The following is a 22,335-nucleotide window of genomic DNA, read 5'->3' as shown; positions in this document are numbered from 1 at the left end:
AATAATTGAACGTGAAAAGCTTTACTTTAGCTTTGACCCCCCATCTTCTCTTTCTCCTCATTATTATTATATATACAAAATTCCTAATAGTAGTTTGGTACTATTACCCCCAACAATTGCCAAATACCCAACTCCATTTTTTTTCATAAGAGGTCCCCTCTCTTTTATCTTTCTCTACAGTAAAGACTGCTTTTTTCGTCCATTTCTCAAGGAAAGTTATCATCTTTGTGACTTCAGGTACTATTTTTTGAACTGGTCCAGTGATTTGCTGGGTGGGTTTTACTTTGTTTTTTAGCATATGGGTCTTTGTGGGGTTTAACGATTTTTCTTGGTAGGGTTTTCTTGGAAAGAAAAAGGTGGGTCTTTTGCACAAGATCTGTGTGCTTTCATTGACCCTTCTTCTATTTCTTTTTCATCTATGTGGTGGGGTTGTTCTTATCTCCTTCTTTTGTGGTCTTTGATTGCTCTTTTAATGTCTGCATTTTGATTTTTCTTAGGTTCTTGTTTCCTGGAAAAGAGAGAAGAAATTGGCCAGTTTTTGAGGTAAATGTCCTAGACATTAGCTGTTTTAGACCTTTTATTGTTACTGCTAATAATGATCTGTGACTGCTAATTAATCTGTGTTGGATAACATGGTGTTTTGCATAACCTACTTATTAAAAAAAATGTCTATTTTGACCTTGTAGACTTTGATTTCATCATTCCTACCCTTTGTGTGTTTCTCCTTTTACTAATTGTTTCAGATCTTTTCTCTTTCTTGAGATAGTGCACTGGATTGTCCTTTTATAGTTTTTTTGCTTCAATTTAGGAACTTTCACTGTGATGTGTTGTGGAATTTGTTTTTTATGGTTTTCTTGTTTCAATTTAGGAAGTTTCTGTTGTTGATGGAGCTGCTGATGTTAATCTCTTTTTCTAATAACAAGGGGGTTAATGATGTGAACTTGGAGTTCGAGTAATGGGTTTGGTCAGCTCACTGCATTTAGGTATCAGTATTCTTCGTGATGGCCTCAACACCTTCTACCAAGAGTTCTCGTAGGTCTTCACCTTCCCAAGTTTCAAAAAGTAACAAATTAGAGATCGCAACTTCTAAAGAACGAGAAGTTGTATCGAAGCAGCTTATGGTTGAAGCAACAGCCAGCAAAAAGTCACAGAGCTCTCAGCCTAAGGGATCTCCCAACTTGCTTGCTGATAAATTCGATTCAAGCTTATATTTGGGCAATTCGAAAGAAGCACCAGGCGGTGTAGGCACTCTGCCTTCCGAGGCAAAGGGCCCACAAGGCAGCACAGCTGATCAGGAAAGGAAGAGTTCTATTAAGGACAGCTCAGCATCAGCTAAAGTTAGTGATGGGGCTAGTAGCCTTGCGAAAACAAGTGGAAGTGCCAAAATTAGTGATCGAGCAGATTTTCTTGAGAGTGGTAAGAGCAGCATCTGTAGGGGGAGCACAGGCACTGATGTAAGTGAGGAGAGTACTTCTAGCAGCTTGAGCAGCAGTGTCAACAAACCTCATAAAGCTAATGACTCGAGATGGGAAGCAATTCAAGCTATCCGAACTAAAGATGGGATGTTGGATTTGAGGCATTTCCGGTTGCTGAAGAAGTTGGGAAGTGGTGATATTGGAAGTGTGTATCTATCTGAGTTATGTGGTACAAAATGTTATTTTGCCATGAAAGTTATGGATAAGGCGTCATTAGCTAGTCGTAAGAAATTGCTTCGTGCACAGACAGAAAGAGAGATATTGCAGTCCTTGGACCATCCATTTCTCCCAACACTATATAGCCATTTCGAAACAGAAAAGTTTTCATGTCTAGTAATGGAGTTCTGCCCAGGAGGAGACTTGCACACACTTCGTCAAAGGCAACCAGGGAAGCATTTTTCAGAACAAGCAGTGAAGTATGATATTTGATCTCTAACCTTACAGTCTTGAAATAGTTTTTTCTTCTTTCTTTTAGAAATGTTCTGCATCTTTTGTTGCCTTCAGGTCTGGAGTAATTAATTCCTTAATTTACAATATTGGCTATAGCTTTAACTTTTAGGTTCAGATATGTTCTTGTTACAGCTCTAGACATAATTGATCCAACTTGACAGAAATACTGATAGCAATCGAGGGATATAAATGTCTTTAAGTGGCAGATGATTCTTTTGGGGGTTTCTTCTTCATCGAGTTCTTTACGCTGTTGACTCAAGAAATTTAATCGAAGCAAACTGACTTCTGTACAAGTTCTTTCAAGTCCTAATGTTTTTGGATTGCATGTCCTAACCGGTTATTTCATTTACTACTGGACATTTTCATTGCACAGTGACTTCATCCTGATAATCCGTTAGTTCAAAAAGCTGGTTATTTGATATGATGGCTTTATTCTTTGTTCAGTGGTTTGGATACTATAACTTAAATTTTTAAAAGATGTACTTGAGCTACTTTGGGTATTATTTGGTAAGATTTTTCTTCCTAACTCAAGTGGATGTTTGAGCTGGTTTATCTTCCCGAGCTAGATTGAGTTGTTTGTGTCCTCTTATGTTTGTTGCATGTTCTTCTTGTCAACTATTTCCAATTCGACGCATGCTCCAAGTTACTGTTGCTACTTCTTTAACTGCTTTTACAAAAACGAAAATTACCAATAAGAAGTCTCAGTTTCTTACTTGTGTGTATTTGCTCGAGAAAAGGGAGAGCTTTTTTTTTTTTTTTTAAAGGAGAGAGCTTTGAAGTAGGTAGGGGAAAGTTACTCTATCGGGCAGTTAGTAATACACTTCGTTTTGCTATCAATTTATTCTCATTTTCTCTCTATTTTGGGGAAAGAAAAAGGCATTGCTTAATTGCACATTGTAATGCTGTTGATTCTACACCAAGGTTTGCTGCTCCGCAGGTGCAGGCACATAACGTATTTCTATGTCCTTTAAGATATGACATCTAAAGACCTTTCTTCTTGTTCAACGATTAATTTTTTTTTATACCTAATAAGCTCTTATAAGATAACCCATCCAAATTTCTTTTCAATATCTTGCTTAAGTCAAATTCTGCTGGTTAATAATTTAATATATAAGATGGCAGAAGCATTTAAATAACAAAGGTCTGAGGTAAGTGCTGCCTTCCCCTGCCCCTGAGAAATAGACAAAGATGATTTTTTTGGAGCATTGAAAACCTAGTTTGTCACTATCAAATGATATCACTTGCTCACTAGTCACTACCATTCAGTAGTTATATTTTTTCCTTTTTTTGGACATCTTTCTGGCAGCTACTTTATTTGATGATTCCTGCCCTCTTGTCCAAGTTACTGAAATGATGATGAAGCCTTAGCCAGCTCTTCAGTTTGAAGTTTAGTCGGCAGTTCTCTCTTCATTGATAGGGATGTGTCAGTTTTTAGGAGGAAATGAAATATAAGGAATATATGTATATTTTTCTTGTGAGATGAATAAATCTGTTGGTCACTATGGTTGATTAATTTATAAGTGCTGTATTGTATCCTAAACTTGCAGGTTCTACGTAGCAGAAGTGCTCCTTGCTATGGAATACCTCCACATGCTTGGCATTGTGTACCGTGATCTCAAGCCAGAAAATGTGCTTGTCAGAGAAGACGGGCATATAATGCTCTCTGATTTTGATCTCTCCCTTCGCTGCACTGTGAGTCCAACGCTTGTCAAGTCGTCATCTCTTGAAACAGAGCCGCTGCGGAAGAATTCTGCTTATTGTGTGCAGCCAGCTTGCATCGAGCCTTCTTGCATTCAGCCATCCTGTGCTGTTCCTACAACATGTTTCGGGCCTCGTCTCTTTTCTAGCAAGTCAAAGAAAGAAAAGAAGTCTAAGAATGAAATAGGGAACCAAGTTAGCCCATTGCCAGAGCTAATTGCTGAGCCTACTGGAGCGCGATCGATGTCATTTGTCGGGACCCACGAGTATTTAGCACCCGAGATAATCAAAGGCGAAGGACATGGAAGTGCAGTGGACTGGTGGACTTTTGGTATCTTTCTCTACGAGTTATTGTTTGGCAAGACACCCTTCAAAGGATCAGGGAATCGGCAAACACTTTTCAACGTTGTGGGTCAGCCTCTGCGGTTTCCAGAATCTCCGGTGGTCAGTTTTTCAGCGAGGGATCTTATCCGAGGCTTGCTCGTGAAAGAGCCACAGCATAGATTGGCATACAAAAGAGGAGCCACAGAAATTAAGCAGCATCCCTTCTTTGAAGGTGTAAATTGGGCTTTGATTCGTTGCGCGAGTCCTCCTGAGATCCCAAGGCCCGTGGAATTCGAGAGAATTTCAGTTCCAGTAGCATCCACCAGTGAGAAAGCTGTAGCTGGAACTGTCCCTCACCAGAAAAATTCAGATAACTATCTTGAATTTGATTTCTTTTAATCTATTTATTTATATCTTTTTTTACTTAGCCGATTGGCTGTTTCGCTTCACCAAAAAGAAAGCATACGAAGCTGTACAACATTTGGAAGATGTTAAGTCAAGGTTTGGGTAGTTTGATGATCATATTATTGTTTGAGTTGTAATTGAACAGTTAAAATTTGTTGTATGGCAAACACTACAAGTTTGATGCACTAATCCATAGTGTGAATTTGTTGTAGTTTATAAGCAGTTCTCATGTTATGCCTGGACGAACGTTTCCTTCCTTAAGATTTCTCTTTTTTTGGTGCAACAGTCTCATTAAGGGTTCGCTTGGTAGGGTGCATAAGAAACTTATGCTGAATATGGTGTATTAGTAATGTTGATATTAGTTATGGTCACATAATTCTTATTCATCGTTTGGTTTGATGTATTAAAGCATTACACAATTTCAATTTTTTTTTTTTTTTTACAAAAATAGCCTCATAACCAGTATCACTTTATCTTTTTATAAGGAACATATCTTGACGAATGTTTTAATATGAAAAAAGTTTTAAAAACATTATTTGATATGTCTACTATATTATAGTATAGAACTGAATATTTATTAATAAAAAAAATATGTTAAGTATTTATTTATCTACTAGAGATATAATTTTATTTCTCATTTTCTTGGATTATTAGGCAAAGAAAGTTTGAATAATTTTTTTTAAGGAAAATGAGTTGATTAAAAATGCATTCCAGTATAGATTAAGGTACATGTTTAAAATTTACAATGAAGAAATTGCATAGTATAGATATAAATAGCAAGCAATTTCAATATCAAACTTTACATCAAACTTGCATTAATATAATAATATATTTTAATCAAGTATAAAATTTTGAAAGGTAATGTTATCTTTAACTAAGCTAATGTATGTATTAAAACACATTACATTTTTAATATCATGGTTTCTTATGCATTAGTTATGCATAGAATAATACCAAATAATGCTTGCATAACTAATGCATAGGCTCAAAAAGCTAATGCATACATTATTTTATATAATGCATCCTACCAAACGACCCCTAATATGTATGAGGCTGCATCAATTTATATAGGAGTTGTTTGGGTTAATATTCTCTCCTAAACCTTTTCTGTCCCACTACATGAAAAAGGTCACAAGCTGAATTGCGATAGTGCAGAGTTTAAATTCCAGCTTCCATATTAGTCATCCAACTAAGTGAACCACAAAAAAAAAAAAAAAAAAAGATTTTAATTCCAAAGAGACTTATCATGTTATGAAACAAAAAAGGAAACTAGAGCAAAGAAAGAAAATGTATGATGCGGTGAACGTGGATCGAACACGTGACCTTCAGATCTTCAGTCTGACGCTCTCCCAACTGAGCTATCCCCGCTTGTTGGTGCTGCTTATTATATATTATTATTATCACGAACTAATCTTCAAGCCGAGAGGAATATGCGGATTTAGGATGATTATTTTATCAACTCTATTTATTGTCTTCGTCTTGAATTATATATACATGTATAGAAAAATAAAAAAAATTTAAACACAACACTAAATTCTGAATTGTCACTGACAGAGAACCGTTGAAGAAAGGAAGGAGGGTAGGAGATGTTTTGGAGTTGGGACTTTGTGGGATAGCATCGGATTCTATATCTTGGTGCTGTTGCATGTTGCCACAATGAAACAAAATAAAAATAAAAAAAGAATAATTTGGATTGATGCGTCTCACCGTCCATGATATATATTAAGCGTGACGTATTCATTTAAAATGAGTAATGTTAGGCACGAACAAAGTTCATAAGCATCTCGTGTAAGCACCTTCTACTTCTATTTGGAGAAATTAATATCATAAAAGTAGCCAAACACAAATATGCATAATTAACAGAAAGCATGTCTCTAGTAGGGTTAACCGTCCTACGCATGTCCTAAATGCATATTTTTTTGTGATTTTTAATATAATCACCTTTTATATACCTAATTACCATTTATGTACATTTTAGGGGTTTTAATGGTATTAATTAGTCTCCTAATTTAACTCTACTTTATATTTCCACTCCCCCCAAGTTTCTCTCTCCAAATCTCACCCCCTCACCCACGTATCAAACCACACCCCACGATTTCCTCTTCAATCACCCACTATTTCCTCTTCTAAAACCAGCGAAAATCTGTAACCTCTCCACTATTGACAACCATTAAAAAACTTTAAATCTTTGAATTCAAATTTGGATTTTCAAAAGACATTGTTTGGTTGGATTTTGATGTTGTTGCAAAGAATTGAGAATTCTCTCTACGTCTTTCTCTATCTCTCAATCCCAAATTTCAGTAATATAAAGCAAAGGAAAAGAGAGCAGCAATTCCACCATTGACAACCATTAAAAAGCTTTGAAGCTTTAAATTCGAATTTGGGTTTTCAAAAATCATTATTTGTATGGATTGGGTGTTGTTGCAAATAATTGGGAATATGGTTTGGAGTTTATATCTCAATTTTGAGGGGTTTTGATGAAGATTAAACTTGGTTTTGGCTGAATTTCAGATTGAAACTCGTCGAAGAAGAAGAAGAAGACATGACATATATTATATTGCAGAAATTGTAGAAAAATTGTATTCTGTTGTTTATTTATTTTTCTTTTATTCATTTAACTATTGTATGAAAGTTGAACAACATTATATAAAAATTGTATCTAAGTGGTATTATATTGTAGTTGTATTTAACTGGGTAGAAATAATGTGCGAAAGTTGTAGATAAGTTGTATAATTATATAATTAGTGGTATGAAATTTATTTTTACTATGTATAAATCAGATACAAAATATACAAAAGACATATTGTATAAAATTTGTATAAAAATTATGTTTAAGTTGTATGATATTGTAGTTATATATAACTGGGTATAAATAATGTATGTAAATTGTAGAAGTTGTAGATAATTTAATTTCTTATCTCCAGCTAGATATTAGTCATCCTCAGCAAGTCTTGGTTTAGCAGAGTTATTTTGGAGGTTCAATCTATTGAAAACACCAAGAGCAACCCTAGTTATCTTCACAACTCGAAATTTAAAAAAATCGAACATAAGTTAGAATCTACACAAGAATTTTTATACGTATACTGTTCTCGTGATTGGATATCTCCTTATATTCCTTTTTGTGAAGCATAATTTGCAATCAGATCACTAATTTTAATTTCATTTCTATCCTCTACTTGATGTTTAATGTTCTTTTTTCTTTTTCTTTTCTAGTTGTTGATTTTTGTAGATCGAGGATGAAGAACGACAGATAATATCATGAATTCAAGTGGAAACAGTTTTCAGGCGAAGCAAGAATCTGGTGGAACCAACAACAGTAAATTGACCTCAAAGGCTACTACATCAACAAGTTCAAGGCAGTGGGGAGGCTTTAAAACTCCAAGAATTGTACGTGTATCGCGTACTTTTGGTGGAAAAGATAGACACAACACAATAAGGGGTCTTAGAGATAGAAGAATTAGACTTTCAGTGCCTACTGCAATTTGTCACACCCCTTTCTACCCCCAAAAGATAATGTGTGTTATGGATTGTGGGTTAAAGAGCTTTTCCAATTAAAGTAACAAATTTGAAATAGGGATTATTTTATTTATAGAGTCGCCACTTGGAATTAATTTTTGCCGGTGTTCCAAGTCACCTTTTATTTGAATCCCTAATCAAAGGAAGGTTTGACTCTATTTTTATTGGTCTGCGAAAACAAAGTTCGGGTAAGGAATTCTGTTGACCGGTGAGAAGGTGTAAGGCATTCCCCGAGTCCCGTGGTTCTAGCACGGTCGCTTTATTGACTATATTTGGCTTATATTATTTTGGGTAACTTGTGTTTTATTGGATCTCATCTTTTACCTATGTCTGCTTTTATTGCTTGATTAAAATTATAAAAAAAGTTATCTTGAAATAAGTTACACGTACTAATACTTATTTTTTTACTTATCACAATTATGCCACAGAGACCATACACATAGCCATGATATTTAATTATTTAAAGCGCACATAAATAAACTAGCGCACTTGAATTATTTTCCTAAACTAATTAAGATTATTGTAAGGCCAAGAGTTATGGAATTGTTTGTGGAAAAAGTGTATGATTTTAGATATTTGAATAAATAAACTATCATATACCAATACCCTACATCCCAACAATTGAAGCCTAAATTTATTAGTGTCCAAATATTCCAAACTTTTAGCAAGTTTAAATATTATATTTTCAGAAACATGATTAAGCATATTGTCACGACCCGGATTTGCCACCCTTGGGAGTCGTGATGGCGCCTACTAATGTGAGCTAGGCAAGTCAATTCTTAACTGCTACTTCATTAACAGATTACTTCTTTTAACAATTATCAGTGATAGCATGAAAACAGCGGAATTAAATAAATAAGCGAAAGACCTAAACTAACATAAGCTGAACAATTATGTGAAAGTCAACATATGCCTCTACCCAAGAACTGTTGTCACATCACTCACAAACTACTAAGAGTACTAAATACAACCGTTTGAAAGAAATATAACACTGTTTGTTTCGAATATATGAGATAACATAATGAAATATAAGATAGAGGAGACGCCGGGCCTGCGGACGCCTGCAAGGCTACCTCAGTGTCTCGGTGAACTGAAGGCTGGCTCCCGCGCTACTGTTGCTGTCCAATATCTGGATCTGTGCAAATTAGCACAAAGTGTAGTATCAACACAACCGACCCCATGTGCTGGTAAGTGTCCAGTCTAACCTCGGCGAAGTAGTGACGAGGCTAGGACCAGACTCCAAATAAACCTATGCAGTTCATATATATATATAGCAGAAAAGAGATACAGGAATAACCAGTCAATGCGGGAAGGGGAAACATGTTGTGGGGGTGAATGTAGTTTCGAATAGAAATGCATCAAGTAAGGAAAGAAACAACATAACTAGAATATCAACAAGGAAGCAGAAATCAACAATTTGCACGGCATCACCCTTCGTGCTTTTATCGCTCTTCCTCACCAAAACAATACATGGCATCACCCTTCGTGCTTTACGCTCTTCCTCACCCAAACAACAATCACAAGGCAAATAGGGTAAGGAAATCTAATACCTCGAAGTAAATCAAATAACAACAAGTAATGAAAGAAACAACATAACTCGAATATCAGCAAGGAAATTAGAAATCAACAAATGCACGGCATCACCCTTCGTGCTTTTACTCTCTTTCCTCACAATATAGTCAATGAATATCGGTACGGAATGGTACATCGTACGGCACGACATCACCCTTCGTGCTTTACACTCTTTCCTCACAATAGCAAACAATGCATGACATCACCCTTCGTGCTTTATCTCTCTTCCTCACCCAAACCACAATCACAAACAAGGGGCAATGGATTAAACAAATAATAATAATAGAAATCCCGACAAGGGAATACAATTAAACAGCTAAGTCCCGACAAGGGAATACAATTAAATAGCTAAGTCCCGGTAAGGGAGATAATCAACAAAACAACAAACATCCCGACAAGGGAACAATTCAATAACTCTTTCTCTTTCTTTCACTTCTTACTTTATAACTCACTTTACCACCTGAGCCAATGCTCCAAAGGGTTTCGTTTATCTCATATATTTTCACAATTAGTATTACCACTCAAGCTAATGCTTCTCGAAGTTCAAAGATCACAATTTCTTTCACATGCTTTTTACAACATATAGAAATCATCATTAAGGCATGAAAGATACAACAAGATCAGAATGTCCGCAATATAAAGACTCACGGTCATGCTAGACACCAACGTATAGATACTCGTCACCATGCCTCTACGTTGTACTCGACAATTAGCACGTAGCAAATAAGACTCAACTCCTAATCCCTCAAGCTAAGGTTAGACCAAACACTTACCTCGATGCCTTGATCACCACTCAAGTCTCAACTATAGCTTTACCTCTTGATTCCACCACCAATCCGCTCGAATCTAGTCACAAGTTACTTAATTACATCAATAAGTACTAAATGAATCAACCCCAATGCATGAAAATGAGTTTTCTAAAGTTTTACCCAAAAGTCAAAAATCACCCCCCGGGCCCACGTGGTCGAAACACGAGGTTCGGACCAAAACCCGATTACCCATTCCCCCACAAATCCAAACATATAATTTGTTTTGAAATTGGACCTCAAATTGAGGTCCAAATCTCCAATTTTAGAAAAACCTAGGTTCTACCCAAAACACCCAATTTCCCCCATGAAAATCTTTGATTTTAAGTTGAAACCATGTTAAAAGATGTTAATGATTGAAGAAAACTAGTTAAAAATGACTTACAATTAATTTGGAGAAGAAATGTTGTTTGATAAATCGCCTCTTATGTTTTTTTGGGGTTTTGAAAAGTGAAAAATAATTGAAAATCCCGTCTATTTATACCCCTCTCATACCCTCACCGCAGATCGCAAAAAAAGGACCGCAACCGCGGAGCTCCACCGCGGACCGCATAAAGTCGACCGCGGTCGTGCTGGCCCCTCCCTGAAGACCTGCAGTTGAGCACCCTGTGCGGACCGCACAAAGGTGACTGCGGCTGCACAGCTTCCACCGCGGACCGCACAGAGGCGACCTGGGCCGCGCTGGCCCCTCCGCGGTTGCACGCGATTTCTCGCGGACCGCACTAGAGGGTTCAGAGATTGTGGCTTCCTAAACCTGCAACACCTGACTTTCTAAGCCTAAGGCATCCCGGAACCTACTCGAAACTCACCCGAGCCCTCCAAACTCCAACCCAAGTATACACACAACCTCAAAAACATCCTACGAACATATTCGTGTAATCAAATTACCAAAATAACATCACGAGCATCGAATTAAACCTCGAGATCACTGAAATTTCTCAAAACTCTTTTAAACATCAAATTTCTCAATTAAGGTCCGAATCGCGTCAAACGACGTCCGTTTTAACCAAATTTCACAGGAATGACTCAAGTCATATATAAGATATGTACTAGGCGCCAGAACCAAAATACGGGTCCGATAACATTGCTTTCTAATCAGTTTTCACTTCAAATTTCCTTAAACAATTCCTGAAAACAATTTCACTTAAAAATTCATCTCGGTCTAGGGACCTCAGCTTCTGATTCCGGGCATACGCCCGAGTCCCATATTTTCCTACGGACCCTCCGGGATCGTCAAATCACTGGTCCGGGTCTGTTTACCCAAAATATTTACCAAAGTCAAATTTATTCATTTTAACATCAAAACTTAGCATTTTTCACAAAATTTGATATTTAAGCTTTTCGGCTACGCGCCCGGACTACGCATGCAAATTGAAGCGACTCTAAATGAGGTTTTCAAGGCCTCGGAAGCTCATAATGGGTAAGAAAATAGGTGATGACCCTTTGGGTCGTCACATTCTCCACCTCTAAAACAACCATTCATCCTTGAACGGACAGAAGAAGGAAGTACCTGAGTCAGGGAATAAACGAGGATAACGGCTCCGCATATCGGACTAGGACTCCCAGGTCGATGCCTCAGGAGGCTGACCTCTCCACTGAACACGAACAGAAGGGAAACTCTTGGATCTCAACTAACGAACTTGCAGGTCTAGAATAGCTACCGGCTCCTCCTCATAGGACAAGTCCTTGTCCAATTGGACAGTGCTGAAATCTAACATGTGGGATGGATCGCCGTGATACCTCCGAAGTATGGACACATGAAAAACTAGATGCACGACTGGTAAGCTCGGCGGTAACGCAAGTCTGTAAGCCACCTCTCCCACTCGATCAAGAATCTCAAATGGACCAATGAACCTAGGGCTAAACTTGCCCTTTTTCCCAAATCTCATCATGCCCTTCATAGGCGACACTTGGAGCAATACCCACTCACCAACCATAAAAGCCACATCTCGAACCTTGCGATCTGCATAACTCTTTTGCCTGGACTGGGCTGTACGCAGTCTATCCTGAATGATCCTGACCTTGTCCAAGGCCTCCTGAACAAGATCCGTACTCAACAACCGAGCCTCTCCCGGTTCAAACCATCCAACCGGAGATCGACACCGCCTTCCATATAAAGCCTCATAAGGAGCCATCTGGATACTCGACTAGTAACTGTTGTTGTAGGCAAACTCTAATAAAGGCAAAAACTGATCCCACGAACCTCCAAAGTCAATAACACAAGCTCGGAGCATATCCTCCAATATCTGAATAGTCCGCTCGGACTGCCCGTCCATTTGAGGATGAAATGCTGTACTTAACTCAACCTGGGTGTCCAACTATCGCTGAACTGCTCTCTAGAAATGCGAAGTAAACTGTGTACCTCTGTCCGAAATGATAGATACGGGCACACCATGAAGACGAACAATCTCCCGGATATAGATCTCAGCTAACCTCTCGGATGAATAGGAGACTGCCATAGGAATGAAATGTGCTCACTTGGTCAGCCTATCAACAATGACCCAAACTGCATCAAACTTCTTCCGAGTCAGCAAAAGTCCAGTAACGAAGTCCATAGTAATCCGCTCTCACTTCCACTCAGGAAGGTCAATCCTCTGAAACAGTCCACCAGGCCTCTGATTAACCTGCTGACAATTCAAACATCGAGCCACATATGCAACAATATCCTTTTTCATTCTACGCCACCAATAATGCTGCCGCAAATCCTGATACATCTTCGCGGCGCCTGGATGAATAGAGTACCAGGAACTATGGGCCTCCTCTAAAATCAACTCTCGAAGCCCATCCACATTAAGCATACAAACTCGCCCTTGCAATCTCAAAACTCCATCATCACCTAAGGTAACCTGCTTGGCACCTCCACGCTGCACCGTGTCTCTAAGGACATACAAATGGGGATCATCAAATTGTCGATCACGGATACACTCCAATAATGAAGATCGAGCAACCGTGCAAGCTAATACTCAGCTAGGCTCAGAGATATCCAATCTCACAAATTGATTGGCCAAAGCCTGAACATCCAACGCAAGCGGCCTCTCAACGACCAGAATATAAGCAAGACTGCCCATGCTGGCTGACTTTCTACTCAGAGCACGGCCACCACGTTGGCCTTTCCCGGGTGATATAAGATGGTGATATCATAATCCTTTAAAAACTCCAACCATCTCCTCTGCCTCAAATTCAACTCCTTTTGCTTGAACAAATACAGAAGACTCTTGTGATCAGTGAACACCTCACATGCCACGCCATACAGATAATGTCTCCAAATCTTCAATGCATGAACAGTGGCTGCCAACTCTAAATCATAGACCAGATAGTTCTTCTCATGAATCTTCAACTGCCTCGAAGCACAAGCAATGACCTTGCCATCCTGCATCAACACTGCACCAAGCCCAATACTGGAAGTATCACAATAGACTGTGTAAGGCCCTGAATTCGTGGGCAATACTAACACCGATGTCGTAGTCAGAGATGTCTTGAGCCTTTGAAAGCTCGCCTCACACTCGTCCGACCATCTGAACTGGGCACCCTTCTGGGTTAACCTGGTCATCGGGGCTACGATAGATGAGAACCCCTCCACGAACCGACGATAGTAGCCTGCCAATCCCAAGAAACTCCGAATCTCTGTAGCTAATGCTAGTCTAGGACAGTTCTTGACTGCTTCAATCTTATTCGGGTCAACCTAAATACCCTATGCTGACATAATATGACCCAGGAATGCAATTGAACTCAACCAGAACTCACACTTCGAGAATTTAGCATATAACAGACTATCCTTCAAGGTCTGAAGAACCACTCTAAGATGTTGCTCGTGCTCCTCCCGACTGCGGGAATATATCAAAATATCATCAATGAAGACTATCACGAATGAGTCCAAATAAATTCTGAACACTCGGTTCATCAAATCCATAAAAGCTGCTGGGGCATTTGTCAACCCGAATGACATAACCAAGAATTCATAATGCCCGTACCGAGTGCGGAAAGCTGTCTTAGGGACATCGGATGCCCTAATCCTCAACTGATGGTAGCCAGATCTCAAGTCAATCTTTGAAAATACCTTGGCATCCTGAAGCTGATCGAACAAATCATCGATCCTCGGCAGTGGATACTTATTCTTGATGGTGACCTTGTTCAACTGTCGGTAATCAATGTACATTCTCATCGAACCATCCTTTTTCTTAACAAACAACACCGGCACACCCCAAGGCGAAACACTGGGTCTAATGAAACCCTTCTCAAGCAAGTCCTGCAACTGCTCCTTCAACTCTTTCAACTCAGGCGGGCCCATGCGATACGACAGTATAGAAATGGGCTGAGTGCCCGGAGCCAAATCAATGCAAAAGTCATTATCCCTATCGGACAACATAACCGGCAGGTCTAAAGGGAATACCTCAGGAAACTCACAAACCAGGGGCACAAAATCAATAGAGGAAACCTCCGCACTAGAATCACGAACATAAGCTAAATAGGCCAAGCACCCCTTCTTGACCATACGCCGAGCCTTCACATAAGAAATAATGCTACGGGTAGAATGACCAGGAGTCCCTCTCCACTCTAATCGAGGCATACCAGGTAAAGCTAAGGTCACAGTCTTGGCGTGATAGTCCAAGATAACGTGGTAAGGTGATAATCAGTCCATCCCCAATATGACATCGAAATCGACTATGTCTAGAAGCAATAAATCAACACAGGTCTCAAGACCCCCAATCTCCATAATACAAGAATGATTGACTCGATCGACCACAATAGAATCACCCACTGGTGTAGACACATATAAAGTAATACTCAATGAATCACTAGGCATGACTAGGTACGGTGCAAAATAAGATGCCACATACGAATACGTAGACTTTGGATCAAATAGCACTGAAGCATCTCTATTACAAACTAGAATGGTACCTGTAATGACTGCATCTGAAGTCTCAGCCTCGGGCCTAGCTGGAAGGGCATAACATCGGGGCTGGGCCCCACCACCCTGAACTACCTCTCTGGGATGGCCTGCTGCTAGCTGGCCTCTACCTCTGGCGGCCTGAGCTCCACCTCTAGGACCTCTACCTGCACGTCTAGCACCTCTAGGACCTCTACTTGTACCTCTAGCACCTCTACCCCCACCTCTAACTAGTTAGGCGGGCTGTGGAACACCTGGTGCCTGTACCATAGCACGAGAACCCTGATGCTGAGAGCTACCTAGTGCTCGAGGGCAAAACCTAGCAATGTGACCGGGATCACCACAAGTGTAACAAGCCCTCGGCTGCTGAAATTGCTGGCCCTGTCGACCTGAATGACCACCTCGAAAACTCTGAAGCGGCGATGCACTGATGGGAGCTGGTAGTGCACTATAAGGCTGCTGATCAAAATAGTGCGTCTGAGAACCACAACCATCTGAAGTACCATGAGAGACCTGGAGAGCTGACTGAAAAGGCCTAGGAGGATGGCCTCTACCATATGAATCTCTACCTCCAAACGAGGTACCAGTGAATCTGCCTGAATAACGGGGCCTCTTATCCGACCCATGACCACCTCCCTGTGACATAACCATTTCAACTCTGTGGGCCACATTGGCCGCCTCCTGGAAAGTGATCTCACTCCCGGCCTCCTTGGCCATCTGAAGACGAATCAACTAAATAAGAACATCAATAAACCTCCTCACCCTGTCTCTCTCGGTGGGAAGTTTGACAAGAGTATGACGAGCTAGATCGATGAACCTGGTCTCATACTGGGTGACCGTCATGGAACCCTACTGGAGGCGCTCAAACTGCCTTTGATAGGCCTCTCTCTGAGTAACAGGGAGAAACTTCTCCAGAAATAATACTATAAACTACTCCCAAGTCAAATATGGCGACCTGGCTGGCCTAGCTAAGCAATAATCCTCCACCAAGTCTTGGCGGATCCAGACAGACGAAAGGTAGCAAAATCAACTCCATTGGTCTCAACGATCCCCATGTTCCGAAGAACCTCGTGACAACTATCCAGATAATCCCGGGGATGCTTAGTAGATGCACCGCTGAATGTAGAAGTGAAGAGCTTGGTGAACCTTTCCAGCCTCCACAAAGCGTCGGCGGACATAGCCCCTCCATCGCCAGTCTGAGCTACTACACCCGGCAGAACGTCCACAGCTGGTTGAACCGCTAGAACCTGAACCTGGGGAGCTACCTATTCTGGAGTGTGCGTAGCAGGAGTCTTAGCCCCTTATCCTGCCTGGGGTCGGTTGTGCTGATGCTACGAGAAGCAAACCCGCTCGGGTGACACTCTCCATGAGGCCTACTAATCGGACCAGAGCGTCCTGAAGAACTGGGGTGGCAATGAACCCCTCTGGGACCTGAGCTGGGCCTACCAGAACTGCTGGGGCCGGAACCTCCTCCTCAAAATCAACCCGAGGCTCCGCCACTGGTGCTGTTGCTCGGGGCTGAGCTCTGCCCATATCTCGGCCTTTAGAACGGCCTCAGCCTCGCCCTCTACCCCTAGTGGGAGCTGCTGCTGGGGGATCGGGTTGCTGAGCGGTAGATGAGTAAGCGCATGTTCTCGCCATCTGAGAAAAAGCAGAGTAATTAGCATTTGAGGAACAAATTCTCATGACAAGAAAGAACAAATGTGAAATTTTCCTAACTCTATAGCCTCTGGGGGATAAGTACAGATGTCTCCATACAGATCCCTGAGACTCTACTAAGCTTGTCCGTAAGTTGTGAGACCTATGTAACCTAGAGCTCTGATACCAATTTGTCACGACCCGGGTTTCCCACCCTCGGGAGTTGTGATGGTGCCTACTAATGTGATCTAGGCAAGCCAATTCTTAACTGCTACTTCATTAACAAATTACTTCTTTTAACAATTATCAGTGATAGCATGAAAACAATGGAATTAAATAAATAAGCGGAAGACTAAAATTAAATAAGCTGAGCAATAATGCGAAAGTCAACATATGCCTCTACCCAAGAACTGGTGCCACATCACTCACGAAATACTAAGAGTACTAAATACAACAGTTTGAAAGAAATATAACACTGTTTGTCTCGAATATATGAGATAATAGAATGAAATATCAGATAGAGGAGACGTCGGGCCTGCGGACGCCTGCAAGGCTACCTCGGTGTCTCGGTGGACTGAAGGATGGCTCCCACGCTATTTCTGCTGTCCAATACCTGGATCTGTGCAAAAGAGCACAGAGTGTAGTATCAGCACAACCGACCCCATGTGCAGGTAAGTGTCCAGCCTAACCTCTGCGAAGTAGTGACGAGGCTAGGACCAGACTCCAAATAAACCTGTGCAGTTCATATATATATATATATATATATATATATATATATATATATATATATATATATATATACAGCGAAAAAGAGATATAAGAATAACCAGTCAATGCGGGGAGGGGAAACATGCTGTAGGGGTGAATGTAGTTTCGAATAGAAAGGCATCAAGTAAGGAAGGAAACAATATAACTAGAATATCAACAAGGAAGCAGAAATCAACAATTTGCACGGCATCACCCTTCATGCTTTACACTCTTCCTCACCCAAACAACAATCACAAGACAAATAGGGTAAGGAAATATAATACCTCAAAGTAAATCAAATAACAACAAGTAATGAAAGAAACAACATAACTCGGATATCAGCAAGGAAATCAGAAATCAACAAATGCACGGCATCACCCTTCGTGCTTTTACTCTCGTCCTAACCAAATCAATCGTATCTTAATAATGTGCACAGAATCACCCTTCGTGCTTTTACTCTCTTTCCTCACAATATAGTCAATGAATATCGGTACGGAATGGTACATCGTATGGCACGACATCACCCTTCGTGCTTTACACTCTTTCCTCACAATAGCAAACAATGCACGACATCACCCTTCGTGCTTTATCGCTCTTCCTCACCCAAACCACAATCACAAACAAGGGGCAATGGATTAAACAAATAATAATAATAGAAATCCTGGCAAGGGAATACAATTAAATATCTAAGTCCCGGCAAGGGAGATAATCAACAAAACACCAAACATCCCGACAAGGGAACAATTCAATAACTCTTTCTCTTTTTTTCACTTCTTACTTTATAACTCACTTTACCACCTGAGCCAATGCTCCAAAGGGTTTCGTTTATCTCATATATTTTCACAATTCGTATTACCACTCAAGCCAATGCTTCTCGAAGTTCAAAGATCACAATTTCTTTCACATGCTTTTTACAACATATAGAAATCATCATTAAGGCATGAAAGATACAACAAGATCAGAATATCCGCAATATAAAGACTCACGGTCATGCTAGACACCAACGTATAGATACTCGTCACCATGCCTCTACGTTGTACTCGACAATTAGAACGTAGCAAATAAGACTCAACTCCTAATCCCTCAAGCTAAGGTTAGACCAAACACTTACCTCGATGCCTTGATCACCACTCAAGTCTCAACTATAGCTTTACCCCTTGATTCCACCACCAATCCGCTCGAATCTAGTCACAAGTTACTCAATTACATCAATAAGTACTAAATGAATCAACCCCAATGCATGAAAATGCGTTTTCTAAAGTTTTACCCAAAAGTCAAAAATCACCCCCGGGCCCACATGGTCGAAACCCGAGGTTCGGACCAAAACCCGATTACCCATTCCCCCACGAATCCAAACATATAATTTGTTTTGAAATCGGACCTCAAATTGAGGTCCAAATCCCTAATTTTAGAAAAACCTATGTTCTACCCAAAACACCCAATTTCCCCATGAAATTCTTTGATTTTAAGTTGAAACCATATTAAAAGATGTTAATGATTGAAGAAAACTAGTTAAAAATGACTTACAATTGATTTGGAGAAGAAAGGTTGTTTGAAAGTTCGCCTCTTATGTTTTCTTGGGGTTTTGAAAAGTGAAAAATAACTGAAAATCCCATCTATTTATACTCCTCTCAGACCCCCACCGCGGACCGTATAAAAAGGACCGTGACCGCGGAGCTCCACCGCGGACCGCGGCCGCGCTGGCCCCTCCCTGAAGACCTGCAGTTGAGCACCCTCTGTGGACCGCACAAAGGCGACTGCGCCGCACAACTTCCACCGCGGACCACACAAAGGTGATCGCGGCCGCGCTGGCCCCTCCGCGGTCGCACGCGATTTCTCACGGACCGCACTAGAGGGTTCAGAGACTGTGGCTTCTTGAACCTGCAACACCTGACTTTTTAAGCCTAAGGCATCCCAGAACCTACTCGAAACTCACCCGAGCCCTCGAAACTCCAACCCAAGTATACACACAACCTCAAAAACATCCTATGGACATATTCGTGTAATCAAATTACCAAAATAACATCACGAGCATCGAATTAAACCTCGAGATCACTGAAATTTCTCAAAACTCTTTTAAATATCAAATTTCTCAATTAAGGTCTGGATCGCGTCAAACGACGTCCGTTTTAACCAAATTTCACAGGAATGACTCAAGTCATATATAAGACATGTACCGGGAGCCGGAACCAAAATACGAGCCCGATACCATTGCTTTCTAATCAGTTTTCACTTTAAATTTCCTTATAATTCCTGAAAACAATTTCACTTAAAAATTCATTTCTCAGGCTAGGGACCTCGGATTCCGATTCCAGGCATACGCCCGAGTCCCATATTTTCCTACAGACCCTCCGGGATCATCAAATCACGGGTCCGGGTCCGTTTACCCAAAATGTTGACCGAAGTCAAATTTATTCATTTTAACATCAAAACTTAGCATTTTTCACAAAATTTCATATTTAAGTTTTCTGGCTACGCGCCCGGACTGCACACGCAAATCGAAGCGACTCTAAATAAGGTTTTCAAGTCCTCGGAAGATCATAATTTTATTACTTTTTTATTATTTTTTCAATTTTTTAATTAAAATAAATCTCATTTACATTTTGCTTTTCTTTTTTTTGTTATATAATAAATCCCCACCTTTCCTTACTTTTATTTTTTAAAATTTCAACTTTAATTACTTTTATTTTTCAAATATTAACTTTAATTACTTTTTTTTCCACTCATTTTACTTTTCTTAAAAAAAGCAATTCACTTTCTTTTGTTTTTCTTTTAAATATTCTACTTTCTTTTACTTTTAATTTTTTTTTAATTTTCAGCTACATTTATATTTATTTTTTAATTTCAACTTTATTTTACTTCTTTCTTTTTGAAATTTTCACAAAACTTTACTTTAATGTTTTTTTTAATTTTCCACTTTCGTTTACTTTTAAAAAAAAAAGAGATTCCACCTACTTTTACTTTTATTTTATTTATTTATTTATTTTTAATTCAATACTTTCCTTTTTCTTATTTTTTTTAATCTCTCCCGAAATTTAAAAAAATTTAATATTTTTGGATTTTTTTATTAATTTAAAATAAAAATAAAAATAATATAATATTAATAGTAATAATTCACCTTTTAATTTTTTTTTTTTATTTTTACCCTATAATAAAAAGTGTAACAAAGCTAAAAATTGTAGGTTAAGACCCCTAAAAATATTTACATAAAAGAAGTGACAAAAATTAAATATTGTCTAAAATTAGGTGCTCACAACTGCCCCTCTTTGCTTGGAAACATGAAGAGTTTTCAAGCAAAGATAAGGTGAGCCATGTGACTAATTTTTGAACATATCTTTATTCAAAAGGGAAGAAATAAGGATAAGAGAAAAGAGAAAGGGTGCAACCGGGTCTTGATTTTGGACATCCTACATATCCCAGGTTATAGGGAAATCAGGTCGCGTGTAATTCAAGAAAATGATGGAATGATGAGTTGAGGAGTCGAGCGGGGTTCCGTCGAGGCTCCGGTCCGCGATCCTGTTATTATATCAAAAATCGAAAAGAAACTAAACAAGCCAATCAACTATGAGTTACAAGATTTCAATCTATGAGCCTTCTAAGACTCGATTTTGAGTCTTGACTGGTTCTTTATGCAGATTTTAATCTGAACCTTGATGCTCGGTAGCCACAGATGCTTGTTCATTGTTCTATATCTTCTTCTAATCAAAACGATAAAATGCAATGCTCATGACTTCAGTCATGTTTTGAACATTCCACATTATTTCATCAGCTTCTCCATTTGGATACTTCTCGTGGTCATCTCAAACCATGTGCCTTGAGGTAAGACCTGCTCAGACACCAAAACAAACAAACGAACAAAATTTTCTGCCCCAGTTTTCACTAGAAAAATTTCGTGAGTTATTCGCAACAAAAATCTAAACTATTTCTTTATTAAAAGCACTATAGTGTCAAGATTGGTGTACCCTAGGAAAATATGATTCTTTGGGAATGGTGTACCCTTATTGTCTAAATGGTATCTCAACTAAGGATTGATGTACCTTATGTTGGAAAACAAAGCTAGGGATTGGCGTACCCTATACTGGTAAGGAAATGAAACCAGGGGTTGGTGCCATGTATTACTAAAAAAGGAAATGTAACCAGGGGTTAGCACCCTATATTACTGACAAAAATGTTGAATCCCCATGGGTGATAAAGTTCTACTTGGGTTAAACTACAAAAGCCAAGCCTGGGCGAAGAGTACTTCTACCCGGAACTATGAGTTGGATCCCCCTAAACGAAAAGGTTCTACCTGGGTTAAGATACGAAAACTAAGTATGGGCGAAAATTACTTCTACCCAGAAATAGGAGCTAGATCCCCTAGGCGAAAAAGGTTCTACCTGGGTTAAGTTACGAAAACTAAGCCTGAGCGAAGAGTACTTCTACCCGGAAATAGGAGCTGGATCCCCCTAGGTGAAAAGGTTCCACCTGTATTAAGTTGTGAAAACTAAGCCTAGACGAAAAGTACTTCTACCCGAAAGTATGAGCTGGATCCCCCTAGGCGAAGAGGTTCTACCTGGGTTAAGCTACGAAAACTAGCCTCGGCGAAAAGTAATTCTACCCGAAAATAGGACCTGGATCCCCCTAGGCGAAAAGGTTCTACCCGGGTTAAGCTGCGTAAAAATAATCTGAGCGAAAAGTACTTCTACCTAGAACTATGAGCTGGATCCCCCTAGGCAAAAAGGTTCTACCTGGGTTAAGCTACGTAAAAACAACCTGAGCGAAGAGTACTTCTACCCGGAACTATGAGCTGGATCCCCCTAGGAGAAAAGGTTCTACC

At 39.7% G+C, this 22,335-nt stretch overlaps 1 protein-coding gene and 1 non-coding gene across 7 annotated transcripts; one reads left to right on the top strand and one right to left on the bottom strand.

Moving 5' to 3' along the window:
* The first annotated feature begins 99 nt into the window (after positions 1 to 99).
* LOC104224139 (serine/threonine-protein kinase D6PK-like) lies at positions 100 to 4,541 on the top strand. 6 transcript variants are annotated; one of them, XM_009775721.2, is made up of 4 exons: positions 100 to 237; positions 498 to 543; positions 924 to 1,891; positions 3,473 to 4,541. In XM_009775721.2, exons 3-4 carry the CDS (start codon positions 1,002 to 1,004, stop codon positions 4,344 to 4,346), a joined length of 1,764 nt encoding a protein of 587 aa, XP_009774023.1. In that variant the 5' UTR covers positions 100 to 237; positions 498 to 543; positions 924 to 1,001; the 3' UTR covers positions 4,347 to 4,541. The 6 variants fall into 6 exon arrangements, with proteins under 6 accessions (XP_009774023.1, XP_070006613.1, XP_009774025.2 ...); XM_070150512.1 differs by having other exon boundaries at positions 114 to 237; positions 873 to 1,891; XM_009775723.2 differs by having other exon boundaries at positions 114 to 237; positions 869 to 1,891.
* A 1,106-nt stretch (positions 4,542 to 5,647) lies between these two features.
* TRNAF-GAA (transfer RNA phenylalanine (anticodon GAA)) lies at positions 5,648 to 5,720 on the bottom strand. The gene has a single exon. It is a non-coding gene; the product is annotated as a tRNA-Phe (tRNA).
* Positions 5,721 to 22,335: the final 16,615 nt, after the last annotated feature.

This window comes from Nicotiana sylvestris, chromosome 7, assembly GCF_000393655.2.
Source record: "Nicotiana sylvestris chromosome 7, ASM39365v2, whole genome shotgun sequence".
Lineage (NCBI taxonomy): Eukaryota > Viridiplantae > Streptophyta > Magnoliopsida > Solanales > Solanaceae > Nicotiana > Nicotiana sylvestris.
Note: the sequence above shows the minus strand (reverse complement) of the source record. Positions and strands in the feature narration are given on the sequence as shown.

Excerpts from the sequence above, each read along its gene's own strand:
- LOC104224139 (XM_009775721.2), top strand. The coding sequence starts at position 1,002 with ATGGCCTCAACACCTTCTACCAAGAGTTCTCGTAGGTCTTCACCTTCC. Across the intron at positions 1,892-3,472 it reads TTTTCAGAACAAGCAGTGAA|GTTCTACGTAGCAGAAGTGC; the intron begins GTATGATATTTG and ends CTAAACTTGCAG.